This window comes from Strix aluco, chromosome 10 (genome assembly GCF_031877795.1).
Source record: "Strix aluco isolate bStrAlu1 chromosome 10, bStrAlu1.hap1, whole genome shotgun sequence".
NCBI lineage: Eukaryota > Metazoa > Chordata > Aves > Strigiformes > Strigidae > Strix > Strix aluco.
Genome location: NC_133940.1, coordinates 11429193 through 11443058, shown reverse-complemented (window position 1 = coordinate 11443058; position 13866 = coordinate 11429193). Strand labels below are relative to the sequence as shown.

Below are 13866 nucleotides of genomic sequence, written 5' to 3'. Positions count from 1 at the left end.
GAATATAAAAAAGGATATCCACTGAACCGAATATAATGCAATTCAGCCATAGGTTAAAGAAAGGTCATTTTCTTGCCTTGTTGGCTGGAAAGAGACAGCAGAGCCCTAACATATAATTGTGTTCTGTGACAGTAAAAGGAGCCTTTTGGAGCTTTGGGAAAGGAAAGTGACATTTCTCTTGCTCATGAAAGAAACACAGCTTCACATTAAATGTGTACTACAGTGCTCCCAATGTAAAGAGAATTAACATGAGCGGAATTGTTATCCACACCATGTCCCTGTGGAAAAATGATTCACTGAGACAGCAGCACATCCTAATATTAAGGCAGGGATAATGATTTTGATTTTTTTTAAATGCAGCTAGTAAAGATATGTGTGTGTGTGTGTATGTACGTATGTATAAAAGAGCCACATGTTTCAGTTTCATTCTTCTCTTTGTTTCTCTTTGCGATGATTTTTCAGCTGAAGAAAGGGAGCTGAGCTATATGGAGTCATTGCACAAGTGCTAAGGGGAATGTATTCTTACCAAGTGCTTTGGTAGGGTGGTCATCATGATAGTAATGTATTAAGTATATGATATAAGGGCTTAAGTAGCTGAGAGTTTTGAGAACTTACTCCAAAAAATGAAGCGTGGCACCGTTTCATTTCTCCTAACTTATGTACCCAAGGTACAGTTGTAGTCATGCTGGTCTCCCTTGGTAGTTGTTGTCTTTCTGAAGGTTCACCTTCCTTCCAGCACCTCAACAGGAGAGTAGGACCACTTGATTTTTTAGACACCTCTGTTTAGTTTCTTGTTTAGTAGGAAGAATCAGTTGCAGCCAACTTCCATCTACTTTTGAACTGAAATTGGTTATTGCAGAATACAGTTTCCAAAAAATTTGTCTGCTTCAATCCCTCTTGTTGTCTTCTTGAAAAGATTACTATTGATAGTGGTGCCTAGATTAGGAGAAAGGACAGCCTCTCTACCAGAAGTACTTACACTGAAACAATACATGGGCAAACAGGAATTGGTCACTAACCCCTTACGGAAATAGTGGGGTTTTTTATCCTGGCTAGAAGTGTTAGATCCTACTGAGGAGGTGCTTTATGTAGTAATGGTTTACTAAATACAATGACTTGTTTCTAGGAAATATTCTTGAGTATAAATGATTATTTTCTAGTGAGGTAAGGATTTTTTTAAATATATCAAAACTTGTATGCGCTTCAGTGGAGTTACTAAAGTTCTTGGTTTTTTTCATAGGTAATCGAACAAATTCATGTTCAACATTGAACCTCTGTCTGAATTTGTATGGTATTTTTGATTCTACCTATAAAGTTTTTCCTAATATGGAATTGTACATTAGTATGGAACTAAGTGACCAAGTCCTTTATAAACATGCCTGAATCCCCATGTCTTGTCTTCTCTCTTCCACCATGAGGGAAAGCATACATGAAAAGAAAATATTTCACTTACCTAAATTAGCTCTACCGACGGGGGGGGGCGGAGGGGGGGAATATTTCAGTGGCTGATTTTTAAAACAGGCAAGAAGATTTCAATTGTAATTTATGGCATTAGAATTGTTTAAATATAAAATCAGTGCCTGCTTGTTAGTGTATTTTTGCAGAAGAGATGCTACATTTTATGGGAAAATTGCTCACAAAGATGTAGGCAAGAGGCTACTTGTAATGAGAGTGCAAAAACTGTCCATGATGCTAATAAGCAGAATATGTAAAAATGTGAATAATGCTTAAACAATTGAGGATATTATGACGTGTTCTAAAGTCCAAATGAAAGAAGGCCCTGGTATAAAAGACTGTTATTCCACAAATGCACTTAGGGGCATGATTATATGTTTTTAGTCTGTTACATTTACTTATGTAGGTGAGCCTTTAGACAGAAAGCTAGGGAATATTCCCACTCTTTAGTGCCATCACAACCCATCCTATCTTTGTGGAGTGCTAAAGAAAATGGTATCATCAATCTGCGAAAACTGTAAGGTTGTGGATAGAGAACTTACCTTAAATTAATCTCTGCCAAGAAGGCTCTCACAGACTGGTAAAAATGGATAGATGCGTAATATACTTCCAGTTTGCACTACAGAAGACTCCTGGTACTTGCAGGAGAAATTTCTAGCAAACATCCATTACAAAGGATTCTCTATTGAAATGAGAACAAAGGTTCCACTAGAAAGATCTCTGAGGATTCAGATGTACCTTTTCATAGGTGACATGCTGATACAAGCCAGTTCTCGAGGGGTTGCATCAAGGCATAAATCAGCAGTAATTTCAACCCTGCAAGATCATAGCACTATCATGAACAGAAAGAAAATCAATCTGACACCAGCTCAAATAATAGCAGTTCTGGGAGTCACAGTATATAGTACAAGTCCATTGGGAGGGTCTGCTTGTCAGAACAATGGCACTTGAAGACACTGAATACTTTGACAGACATCAAAGCAAGAAGAAAAGGAACAGTAAGATCAGTTCTCAGGCATGATGGTGTCAGGCATGCAAATAGCAACCTGAGCGATACTTCAAATGAACATGAGGCAGGTGTTGGTCTTGTGGTCAGGCAGTAGTCGGGTCTTCTTGCAAAAAGTACTTCAAATACCTGAAAAGCTTTTTAAGTTTTAACTTAGTAGGTGATGTCAAAACTGCATAATAATTGATGGTATTTTTTCCTAGAGTTAGAAGAGCAAAAGTTAAAAAACCGAAGTATTTAGGAAAAGACTGAAAAGTTCATGTTCTATGTGTAGTGAATAATGGTGGCTTCATAAAAGTTCTTACTGTTGTGATAATTTGTTTGAATATCCATATACTTGCAAGAGATTAAACTATAGATCATATGCCTACTATAAGTGCACCAATGTTTTGACCCTGTACTGGAAATAAACATTGCTAAATCAATGCTGCTCCTAGAAATCCTAGAAGTTGTAGAAAAAATAAATGACCCCCAAAATGTCATCAATCTAAATATGAACAAGCCATAGCAAAGCTGAGGAGTAGACCACACTACAGAGATTCAGATAATATTTAAGATAACATGTCCCATTAGCAATATTCAGCTGGAGGTTGTGAGCATTTTGTTTCAGAGATATTTGTTAGGTGAGGGGGTTTGTTTTTGCAAGTGGAAAAGAAAATTGCTAAGGCTCCCAGAGATCTACCACAACATCTTGTGGGATCTTTCTTAGAGAGGAGAATGAAAACATAAGAATAATGCCAGGAAAAAAAAAAAAATCTACCAGGAAAATTCTCTTTTTGTGACTTTGTTTGCTGTGATGTCAACTGATCAAATCTTTTGTCTTACCAAGTATGATTGTACTTAGATTTGCTCTTATGCTTTGATAGTCCATAAATACTCTGGTGAATAAGTCTAGTTTGTTCAATGAAGACTTCTTCCGCTATTCTGTTTAGAAACAGGAAAAGTGGAAATGTAGACAAAATTATCAGCTGAATGTTTTTAAACACCATAGCCAAGGCATCCTAGTATCAGTGACAATCTCATATTTGAACTGTTTTTCAGATGTTCGTGGTATTGATGTGTTGTAAATTACTCTCATGTACTAACCTTACTGTGCCACAAAATTTAAATTGGTATCTCAAAAAATTAATAATAACTAAATGGAACATGTTATTTTTAATTTTTATAATCTCTGAGCAACTAAATTGGATTTTAAAAATTACATTGTTGCTAATTATGTCTTACTGGGTCTTCTTAATTAAGCACACAGTTGGGAAAGAGACATAGCAATAATTATCTCAATTTGATGGCTATACAATTTGCATTATCAACAAATAGCCAAAGAACAGTTCAGTTTTCTTGTCACATATAAACACATACAATACTTGCTCCATGTTGATGTATTTTAAAACAGCATACCTTTCAGAGGACAATACTTGCTTACTCCTAGATGAAATGAAGATTCCATCTTTCCTACCTGCATAAACATAAGCACATGTATGCCTCTCTATTGTATTATGTTGTTAGATAAATGATAGCATTTACATAGTGTATAGATAAAAAAACCACTGTGATATTGTTTACCTTTAGTTCGGAAGAGCTCCAAGATTAAACTGTAATTTCGTAGAATTTGGTGACTAAGTGAGGTCTCTTAATTTTAGGTTTTTACAATGCAAAATTCTGCTCTTTACACCAAAGCAATAATCATAACAGTGGCGAGCAACCTGAACTTCCATTGACAAATGTTTTAACGCTTCATCTGGCTGTATTTAGTACAAAGAAGTGCCTAATATATACTGGAAACATCCTGTACAATGGGAGGAAGCTTAGTTGTCCCAGGCGTGCTTGAATGTGAGGGGCAACATCCCTTTCTTCAGTTCTATTATCTTTTTATATCTTTTACTAAGAAAATACAGCTTTGACCATACATCCTTCCTGGAGCAAAAAACGACTTCTGAGAGATCTGTATAGGAATATTGATCCTGCAATCTCAACCTACGCTCTTATATAGGCCAAACATCCTTTGCCTCTTTCCTTGTATTGTCCCTGCCATACACTTAGGAATTATGTTTCAGAGGCATTAAATGACATGCCCATGTGTTCTGTAACAAATCTGTAGATGTCAAGCACTTGGCTAGCTTTACTTAAGCCCAAACTTTTTCACGTTCTCCAGGATTCCTAGTTGAAGTTTCGAGATGCTGGGATACTTTTCACAGTGTTTTCATTATTTGAAATTAAAACTTCACACCAGGAGTTTTCCTGCAATATAATGGGGAAATGTGTTCCCGACAGTACAGTTCTTCAGAAAGGCTTAGATTTTAGGAGACATTCTGAACCTGTCCAGGATACATCCTGGACGTATCCAGGATACATCATGGATGTACTTGATCCCACAGCAGTAGAGTTTGATCTTTCGTCCTTGAACCGCCATTACTTATGCTCACTAACATAAAATTATGGGTTTCCAAAAGAAAACATTAGGGAGTTGTGTGATTTTTACAGTCAGTGGCAATTCTCCAAGTAAAGTGAAGGGCACGTTGGCCAAGAATTCTGTATCACAGTTGAGTAGCTGACATAACGTATGTTTTTTAGTTCACTTTCAGTCTTGCCATATGCCACAAAGTACTGCAACAACCTGACTTTCTTTACAATTTTATTCTGCAAGTGTTTTCTGTCTGAAACTTTGGATAAAATGGGCAACACTTTGAATTACTTTGTTAACTAGAATTAAATTAGACTTTGACTAATTTTAAATGAAGACCATTAAATGTGAAAATGAACCTTATTCCACTTGAATCTATCACAATGACAGATATAAATGTATGGGCAAGTGTAATCCATCCATAGGTTAAACCAGCACATCCTCTAGGGAGTGTGTTAAACCCATGGCATGTCCCTGAAAACTGCATTTTGCGTTTACGTATCTGATTTAGAAAGATATGTAAAACCCCTATTCTCACATTGTTTTCTTTTATCTGTATATCTGTTTTTCTTGAGAGGCACTATGTAGACCCCTTGGAGGAATAACACAATGTCTCGATATTTCACAATCTCACTCATATACCAAAAAATACTGGGCATGTCGCACCTACTGATCCTTACTTCATTATGTCATCTTCAGACATCTTCTGATGTGTTGATATTTTGTGATCCACAGAAAATGTTCATATCAATTTTGTTTGCTTCTTGGTTTTTAAAAAATTCTATTTCTTCAGTCAGTCTTCTAGGGATTGCTGTCAATTACTCTTTCTTGATTTTAGTATGATTTTTTTTCCTTCCCATGGAAAGTATTATCTGTTTCTGTCCTGCAGACTTAAGCAGACGTTTCATATTTCTTCACAGTGCTATCTAATTCCATGCATCATCTAGAAACATAATTTGTTCCTGCTTTACTGCTGGTCAACCGTTTTAGCTGGTATCTTTCTCGCTGCGTATAACTATTGTGTAAAACAGAGAACTTTAAGGATGACATAAGGACTTCCTTTGTTTATAGTATCTAAACAAATATTTGAGGGATATAGTTTTGAAGGTATGTACAAGGTCAGAATATTTTTCCATTTGTTTCGGTTTTTTTCCTTGGTATTGCATTTCTCAAAGGTTTAAATCAAGAGTGTTTGCTTTGTTTTGCCTTTCATATTTTACAGTTTTGTATTTCAGAAAAGACTTGCAGAATAAAGGTACTATTCTTTTTGCCTTCAGCAATCCACAGCTGAAATACCTGCTTAATAGTTCATTTTCAGAAACCAGTGGTCTGAAAAGGTAATAAGCAAATGGTAGCTTTCAGATAAGGGTATATGTTGAAAGAAAAGAAATATAGGAGAGAATTGAGCGAATGTGGAGGTGGGGTTTGTAGCTGACTGAATGGCCTCTGACAATGAAAAACAGAATTACAGGAGGCTGCCTTCTGAATTTAGGTTTTGAATATATGCAAACAAGGATTGTTTCCTGGTTATATTTTAGCATCATAACTGCAATTACATTTTAATTCTATGTAGTTTTGAATATCTGAGTGTTGGACATAATGTTTAGTCAAGGCCAAAAAAGGTTACAGTTCTTCATGTTTTCACTCTTGTGTGTTTCTGAAAGACCCTGTTCAGCTACATGATACTCATTATCATCCCTATCCTGACCTCTCTAAGTAAGTCTGGCCTTACTGGCAACCAACTGGGTATGCCACTGGTGATTTGATAGGGTTGATGGTGGGTAATCAGTATGGAAATTTGCTCATTAGATGGGCACCCTGTCAGAGCAGGCTGATAAGAATTTATACAAAGCACTATTAAAGTAACGTGATCTCTGTGGCATCGCTCCATTTGAGTACAGTATAAAGGCATACAGTGAGTTTTCTTATAAAATAGCTATTGATTAGTATGTGCACTGCAAACAGCCTCATCACAGGCTTTCTCATAAGCCACAGTTACCCTGTTACTGTGCTTCAGAGCAAGTAGGATTCCGATCTGAGCAGAACATGAAAGTTAGGTTGATGTAAGAGGGTTTTGATGCAAGTGAAATGTGAAAATATTTTCTAATAACACGTTCAACATGTATGATTTATGCAACTTTCTAAATGCGTTAAAAATATAAATCCAAATACATTATAGATATTAGTTCCATTACTTAAAAGGTGGTGTTTTCCCATCTAATAGAGCTTTTTGACTTTTTTGAATTTGCAAAAGTGTTTCATTGTGATTTAAATGATTAGTTGTGTATTCTTCTACAAATCTAACTGTACATTGTGTATGATATCTGTTTTAAAGTATAATTGAGAATTACTTGCTATACAGTGCCTAAATATATATTTCGTATATTTATATGTTTATATGTATAACAAACATCATTATTTGGGGGGGGGTAAATATTTTGTGAATGCTTTCAATGACAGAACAGTGATGGAAAGGTCAAAAAAGTGCTATCCTTTTTGAGGAGGAGAGCATCGAGACACTTACACAAAGGTCACTTACAGGAACTGTAAGCCTTTATGAGACTTTATCATTTTGTTGACAAGGTCAACTTGATATTGATTGGCTGGGTGTTTTGTTTAGTTACTTGAAGGCCAGTTATTTGAAGAAATCTGTGTAAACATCCAGGCAATATTCTTTATACTCCTGCCCTATTCCAGCATTTTGAGTTGCTTATTGTATTGTCTTTTTCCAAACAAAATATGAAATAAGGTTAAAGTATTTGATTGCCAGTTGTTTAAATTCAAGTTATTATAATGCACCACCATTCATTAAATTTCACTGAATCTCTTACTGTAATAAAGCTTGAAGATTTGATCTTTCTTTTATCATGTGTTCCTGATTCATAAAAGCATTTTTTGATAAAAAATTTTATGAAGTATTTTTCCAGTTCTTGCAAATTATTTATCCCCTACTTTCATATCAGGCCAGGTAGCTGTGGGTTTATGAGACATTAATGCCTTGAGCAAAAATAAAGGAAGCACAAGTTTAGTCTGTGTGTGAAAGGAGTCGAAGTTTACGGTGATGTTTGAGGCTGGCCCTGGTGCTGTATCTCCAGCCCTTATGTGAGCCATTAGTGCCACTGTGTTTTAGATGGCTTTGGTAAAATTGGGTTGGGGTGGGAAGGGAAGAGTTAGCCAGTGAGCTGAAGATTTTCTTCCTCCAGGTGGTCAATGAGTAGACAACTCGGGATCTGTCTGTCTTACATCTGTATCTGCATTCTTCTATAATAAAGGGTGTAAAACTTCATGTTAGGTCTTCCTGGCCTTGTGCAGCGTGCACTGAAGATGGCGAGTATTACAGCCTGGCGCTTGAGTGGCTTGGTGGGCAGCGTTACGCTGAGGAAAGTTGAGCTGTGGCTTCATACACACGTGCCAGGCCCTTGCACCCCTGCAGCTGGAAATGTGGTCGTGCATGGCAATGGCAGGAGACACTAGTAGGCTCTCCAAGCAGGGGGAATGCAGTGCTAAGGTAGTGATGTTCATAAATCGGTTGTGGTTTTAATTATTCTTGCCCTTATATAATAAGGAATAATAAAGTTACAGCTTTTAAGCGGATATTTCATGGAGCTTTTACATTAATTTAGATTTGAGAAAACGCAGATCTTTACACGTGAGAAGACAGCACATAGAAAAGTAACACAGTGAAAGAGAAGACCTGGAATATGTAATGAATCTGATATTAATTGCTTACATGAAATGATTTGGTCTGTCTGCTGCCTTAGTTAACATCATTAAATATACTTTGATACAAACTGATCTCGCAAAAAATGAAGACTTTGTTAAACCTTGTTTTAAAAGAATAAAAATAAATCTTTAAGTAGTTGGTTTTCTGCTGCCTAAGTTTTACAAGTTTCTGTGCATCCTTATAAATTTTTGTTACTTGTTTAAAAATAAAAAGTCACCATTGAAACCTCACCCAAAATAGATGCTCAGCAAGGTTATCTTTTGGGAGGAAATTCTGTGTATTTTTTTTTTTTTCTGTGAGTCAAGGTGCGTAAGTATACTACTAACTTTTCCAATAATGAGCTATATTTGTCAGGTTCATTGTTTTGCGCTTTTGAAAGCAGGATGTACTTTGTGTGTCTGAGGCTGCTTACACTTGTTGCCTTCGTGGCAAGATTTATTTCTTGTCTACTTCACCTTCTTAATTTCTTCTCGTTTTCCTCTGGCTTCTGTAGCATCATCTCCATTTGTTCTGTCAGACAGGATATATCGGAAGGCTTTTTCCTGTCAGTTACCATTTCCAAAGAGTCACCAGGCAATCTTTTAAGCCAACCCTTTGCTTATAAGTCACAGCACCTCTGTGTTCTTCTGTTGCAGATCAGACTATTAAAGCAATTCATAAAATAAGTACTGAACTTCTTAGGCAATAGTAGGCAATGTTGGCAAATAGCTGTAAATTATTTAGGCAAATAGCTTTTGAGAAGCAAATAGTGCTTAGTAGTAAATTGTCTACAGAAGCATCTTAACACCAACTTGATATAGTGCAATCAATCCAGAGTGCAAAAACTTGTGTTCATTGCTGAGCCCCATGACACACTTGTCAGCTGGCCTTTGTCTCTGGCAGGCTGGCAGATCCTTAGTTTGTCTTTTTAGTTCTCTGGCTCTTGAAGAGTTTTTTTTATTGACTTGGGCGCTTTCAAGCCCACTTTGTTGAGTAGGAGATGTAAACTGCGTTGATTTTTTTTAAATGCTAGAGCTCTTTATCCAGGTGCTATTTGTTTCTGAAGAGCTATTCCATCTCAGGTTAAATGACTAGATTAAACTCCCTGAGATTTTGTGTTTCAGGCAAAGACATGTCTTTAACCTCTTTCTCTAGATACTGTCCTGGAACGTGGGGAAGGGAAGGTATGCACTCCACGGGGTTACTTCTGCTGTAGTGGTCCGTCTCCCTTCATGAATTTTCTTCTTCTATGACTATGTTAGAAGCCTTATTCCCTCTTGATGCCCTGTGCAGTGTTTTCCACTCTTGCTCAGGGAGCTGCTTCTTTCAAAAGTACTGGGAGGACACACAAGCAGGAGATAGTGCCAGTTGTTTCTCAAAAATTCAGACAATTTCAGAAGTTAAACTCATCTCTGTAGCCCTCTAATAAGTGCTTTGTGTGTGGGTTTTTTATATTTCCTTTTTGTGTGTTTTCACGTTTTCTGTAGTTGCTTTTGGAGATTCATATTGTACACTTGCAGCTGGCAATCTACAGGGTTAAAAGTCCTTGTTGCAGATAGGTAATGGGCTGATAGCAAACTGGGTATTAAACTTACTTCCCTCTGCTGCTGACCTTAAATCATTAAGAAGCTGTGAGCAATTGCTTTTTAATTAAGCAAAATCTCTTTTTAACTTCTATGCTTTTGGTCTTCTAGCAGTAATATTTACAGCCACCTTTTGTGTTACATTTCTTTTTCTAGGTTAATAGCATCTGTTAATCCAAAACCAAAAAAAAAACCCAACCCAAAACAAAACCCAAATTTATTGTAACAGAGCTCCCTGTTTGTCAACCATGCTGCTGTAAAAGGTGTGCCATAAGCCCTACTGTTTCATCGCAGCGTTTGCCTTAAAATTAATGATGGAAACAGCTTCATGAAGACAAGGTCACAGGACAAGTGCACTGGTTGCATGTGCAGCTGCAACCCACTTGATTTTAATGATACTGGATTTGAAGATCATTTTAATCATATACAAAACTGCAAGCTGCAGTTTGGAAGGTTTCATTGAGGATCAGTATAGCCCCCATGTTGGTATGAGTTTAGACAGGAGATGCAGAGGAAAAAGGGACTTGTACTGCATGGTGGAAGCTTCTTCCTGTTGAAATGTCCACACAGTCTAAAAGGCAGATGTCTGTCTCTGAACCATCGTATGCTCTCACAGAGTAATAGTGTGGTGTATTTTTGTTTTTACTAAGGCTGGTGGTTTTCTAAAGTATGAATTCTCTTATTCTTGATTTCAAGTGTAATTTAATTTACAGCAAAATACTTCAAAAGAGTGAACTTTTCTGTTTTCTAGGCTTTACATTTTAAGAGATACAAAATGTTATTTTCACTTAAGATGAACATGCATCCCTTTAGAGAAATAGTAACTGTTCCATCTTAGCTTTAATACCAAATATAAGGTTTTGTAGCATATTTTGTGCATAAGGTACAGTTATTGCTTGGTCTGATGGGATAGTGCTTAAGATTTGGTTTTATTCTTTTTTCTTCAAGTTGCTGTTATTTTAATTATATTTTTAACAAGTAAACCAGTAAAAAAATACATGTTCACATCCCTTCCTGGATTATAGTGACATCAATACAATTTAATTGGTTTATGTCAACTAAAAATAAAATTGTGCCTTTGTGAGCTAAATTTATATATGTTATCTGAATGGATTATTGTGGTTTTTTTCCAGGACTATTTCCTTAAGGAGTTCCAGTTGCTTGTTTTCATGACTTTGAGCCTATTTAATCAGAGATGGAGCAGATGGACTGCAAACCCTACCAGCCATTGTCAAAAGTTAAACATGAAGTGGATCTAACTTACACAAGTTCTTCAGATGAAAGTGAAGATGGGGGAAAGCAAAGGCAATCTTATGACTCAAGAGAGACTCTGAATGAATATAGCCAAGAGCTAAGACTTAATTATAACAGTCATAGCAGGAAAAGAAAAACCATTGACCAGTCCACACAAGGTAAATTGTTTATTTTATCTGCTAATTATGGTTATTACTTTCCAATTGCTTACTATGAAATAATATCACATTGTCAGCAGACAAGCAAATGTTTTGTTTTCAAAGGCTTTTAGTGACAACCCACTTATTACCTATTTTTAACCGTACCATAAAATCAGAAAGTTAGAAAATGTTTTTGTGAAATAAAATGGCTTTTCTAGCATGATGGACTGACTGGTATTCTGGACAGCATCACATGATAGCAATAGATAAATATTTCTTTAGTAGTAGCTACTCTTCTTACTAATGTTGGCTGATTAATTATTTACTACCTTTGCATATTTTGTGTGCATTTTGGTATAAAATCAGTGTTGAGGTTGTAGGCTATCTCTGCATGTGCTTACAAAGCCTATGAATGAATTAAAATGGAACAATTCTCTTAAAATTTCTAATCGTATAAATAACAAAGTCATTTAAAAACTGAAGGTAATTAGTGAGAAAAAAGCCAACAGTTAAGTTTCTTTTTTAGCATTTTGCATGATACGGACAGAAGTCTAGGACAAATATTTGACAGTTTATGATGGTGGAGCTAAGGTTAGGAAAAGCTACTGTTTGGTTAGAGATAAAAGCTAAAGACTAAGACTAAAGAAATGGAAGGAAGTGAGCAGAGTTTATTGCAGCATTCCCTGATAGACTGCTGCTTGTGGAAACCCACATGCTGCGTTTAACACAATTTGTACAGACAAGAGGCTTATCTGTTGCCTTTAGCTCTGTCACAAATTCAGGCAGGATGGTGGGGCAGGGAGAATATTTTTAGGAATCAGAGTGCGTGTCAGAAGCAGTGAGAGTCCTGTTCCTTTAAAGGTAACAGCAACAGGATTCCAGGGGCAGTGACTCCCTGGTCTTCAAGGAAGTGGTTAAATTGATCCATTACAGTGTGACCAGTACTTCTCGGCTAAAAATTGTGGTATTTATTAAAAAAAAACCCAAACAAAACAAAACCACAAAACCACGAAAAACCCTAACAAAAAACCCCCCACACAAGGCAACTCAGTCCCTTGCCACTCACTCAGAAAAACCTTCTCCAATTTTCTGAATATTTCCTTTTTTTACAAGAAAATACAAAAAAGGCTTTTTGAAGCTGGAAAATTTTCTCCTCTGTGATGTGTAAATTAATGCAAAAATTCAAATAGCTGTGCTACTTAACTCTTACAGCCTTTTTGTTTTTACTGCAGATATTCTGAATCAAGTTACTTTCGTGATACTGCTGTTGTCTGAAAGTATCTATAATTCACGGGAGAAATAATACCTAGCTCCCAGAGATAGCCTCTATCCATGTACATATGTTTCCTGCAAAGAGTTACAAAACTGCAATATTGGGAAAGAAAAAGTCACGCATACAGATTTCAACAAAGTATTGTATAGAAAACTCGATTTACCTGTTTGATTCTTTGTAAATTACTCGATCTTGAACATGTTATGAGAGTTTGGTTAACTAAGATATGGTTATATTGTTGTAACTGGAGAGGATATAAATGTACTTGTAGATCTACTTAAAGCAACTACCTCATTACTGATAACTGTGGCTATGAAAGCATAACCTCTGCATGGAGCTAGGCCTCTGAAGAGCTCCCTATTTGCAGAGCTTTGCTGCTATTGGTATTCATGTTAGCAGTAGCATCACTAGCTTGGACACATTTAAAAGGGTTGCGATAGCTCTACTGTAGGCATAAGAAACCAGCCTGTATGTCATGTTTTGAATTTATTGTTCCAGAACAGTGCCTCTGAAAGCAATCGCATTAATAATTTTGGAGAAATGGTCAAATTAGTGTGCCTTTCTGCCAGAAGTTGTCAGGCATGAACTTACCTCACTTATTCAGGACTGGCCTGTTAGGAATCAGATTTATGCCTGTGCAGACCAACAAGTATTTTAGTCATATGTTGTAAGATGATTTTCTTGGAAACATATGCACCAAGATTTTCCTATTTAAATTAATTTTTATGAGATACTGTATGAATTTGCAGGTCTTCTATTTTACAAGCATTGGTATTTTTCTTCTTGGAAGCAATACAGTCTTGTACTGCTTCAAACTGCAGTATAAGGCTTGATGTCCATGTTCACAGAAAATCACTTAGGCCTCTACATTAGTTTGTCAATATCCAGGGCAGCACTTAAATATTCTAGGTCAGTATATTATTATGTAATATATACTGCTTGCTTTTTTGTGTTATTGAACATAAAAGTGTTTTTATAAACATATACTTGTGTACTGGTTTGTAAGAACGGAGTTGAAGTTTGCTTGTTGTATTAGAAATCATAGATTTCT

The 13866-nt window shown here is 36.3% G+C and overlaps 1 protein-coding gene across 4 annotated transcripts in view; it reads left to right on the top strand.

Annotated features, from left to right (window-relative positions):
* Positions 1–13866, top strand: part of TENM1 (teneurin transmembrane protein 1) — a 348057-nt gene that overhangs the window by 81507 nt on the left and 252684 nt on the right. For all 4 annotated transcript variants that reach the window (XM_074835266.1, XM_074835264.1, XM_074835265.1 and 1 more), the window contains exon 2: positions 11282–11560. In XM_074835266.1, coding sequence (XP_074691367.1) covers positions 11344–11560 — 217 coding nt within the window. In that variant the 5' untranslated portion in view covers positions 11282–11343. The remainder of the gene's footprint in view (positions 1–11281; positions 11561–13866) is intronic.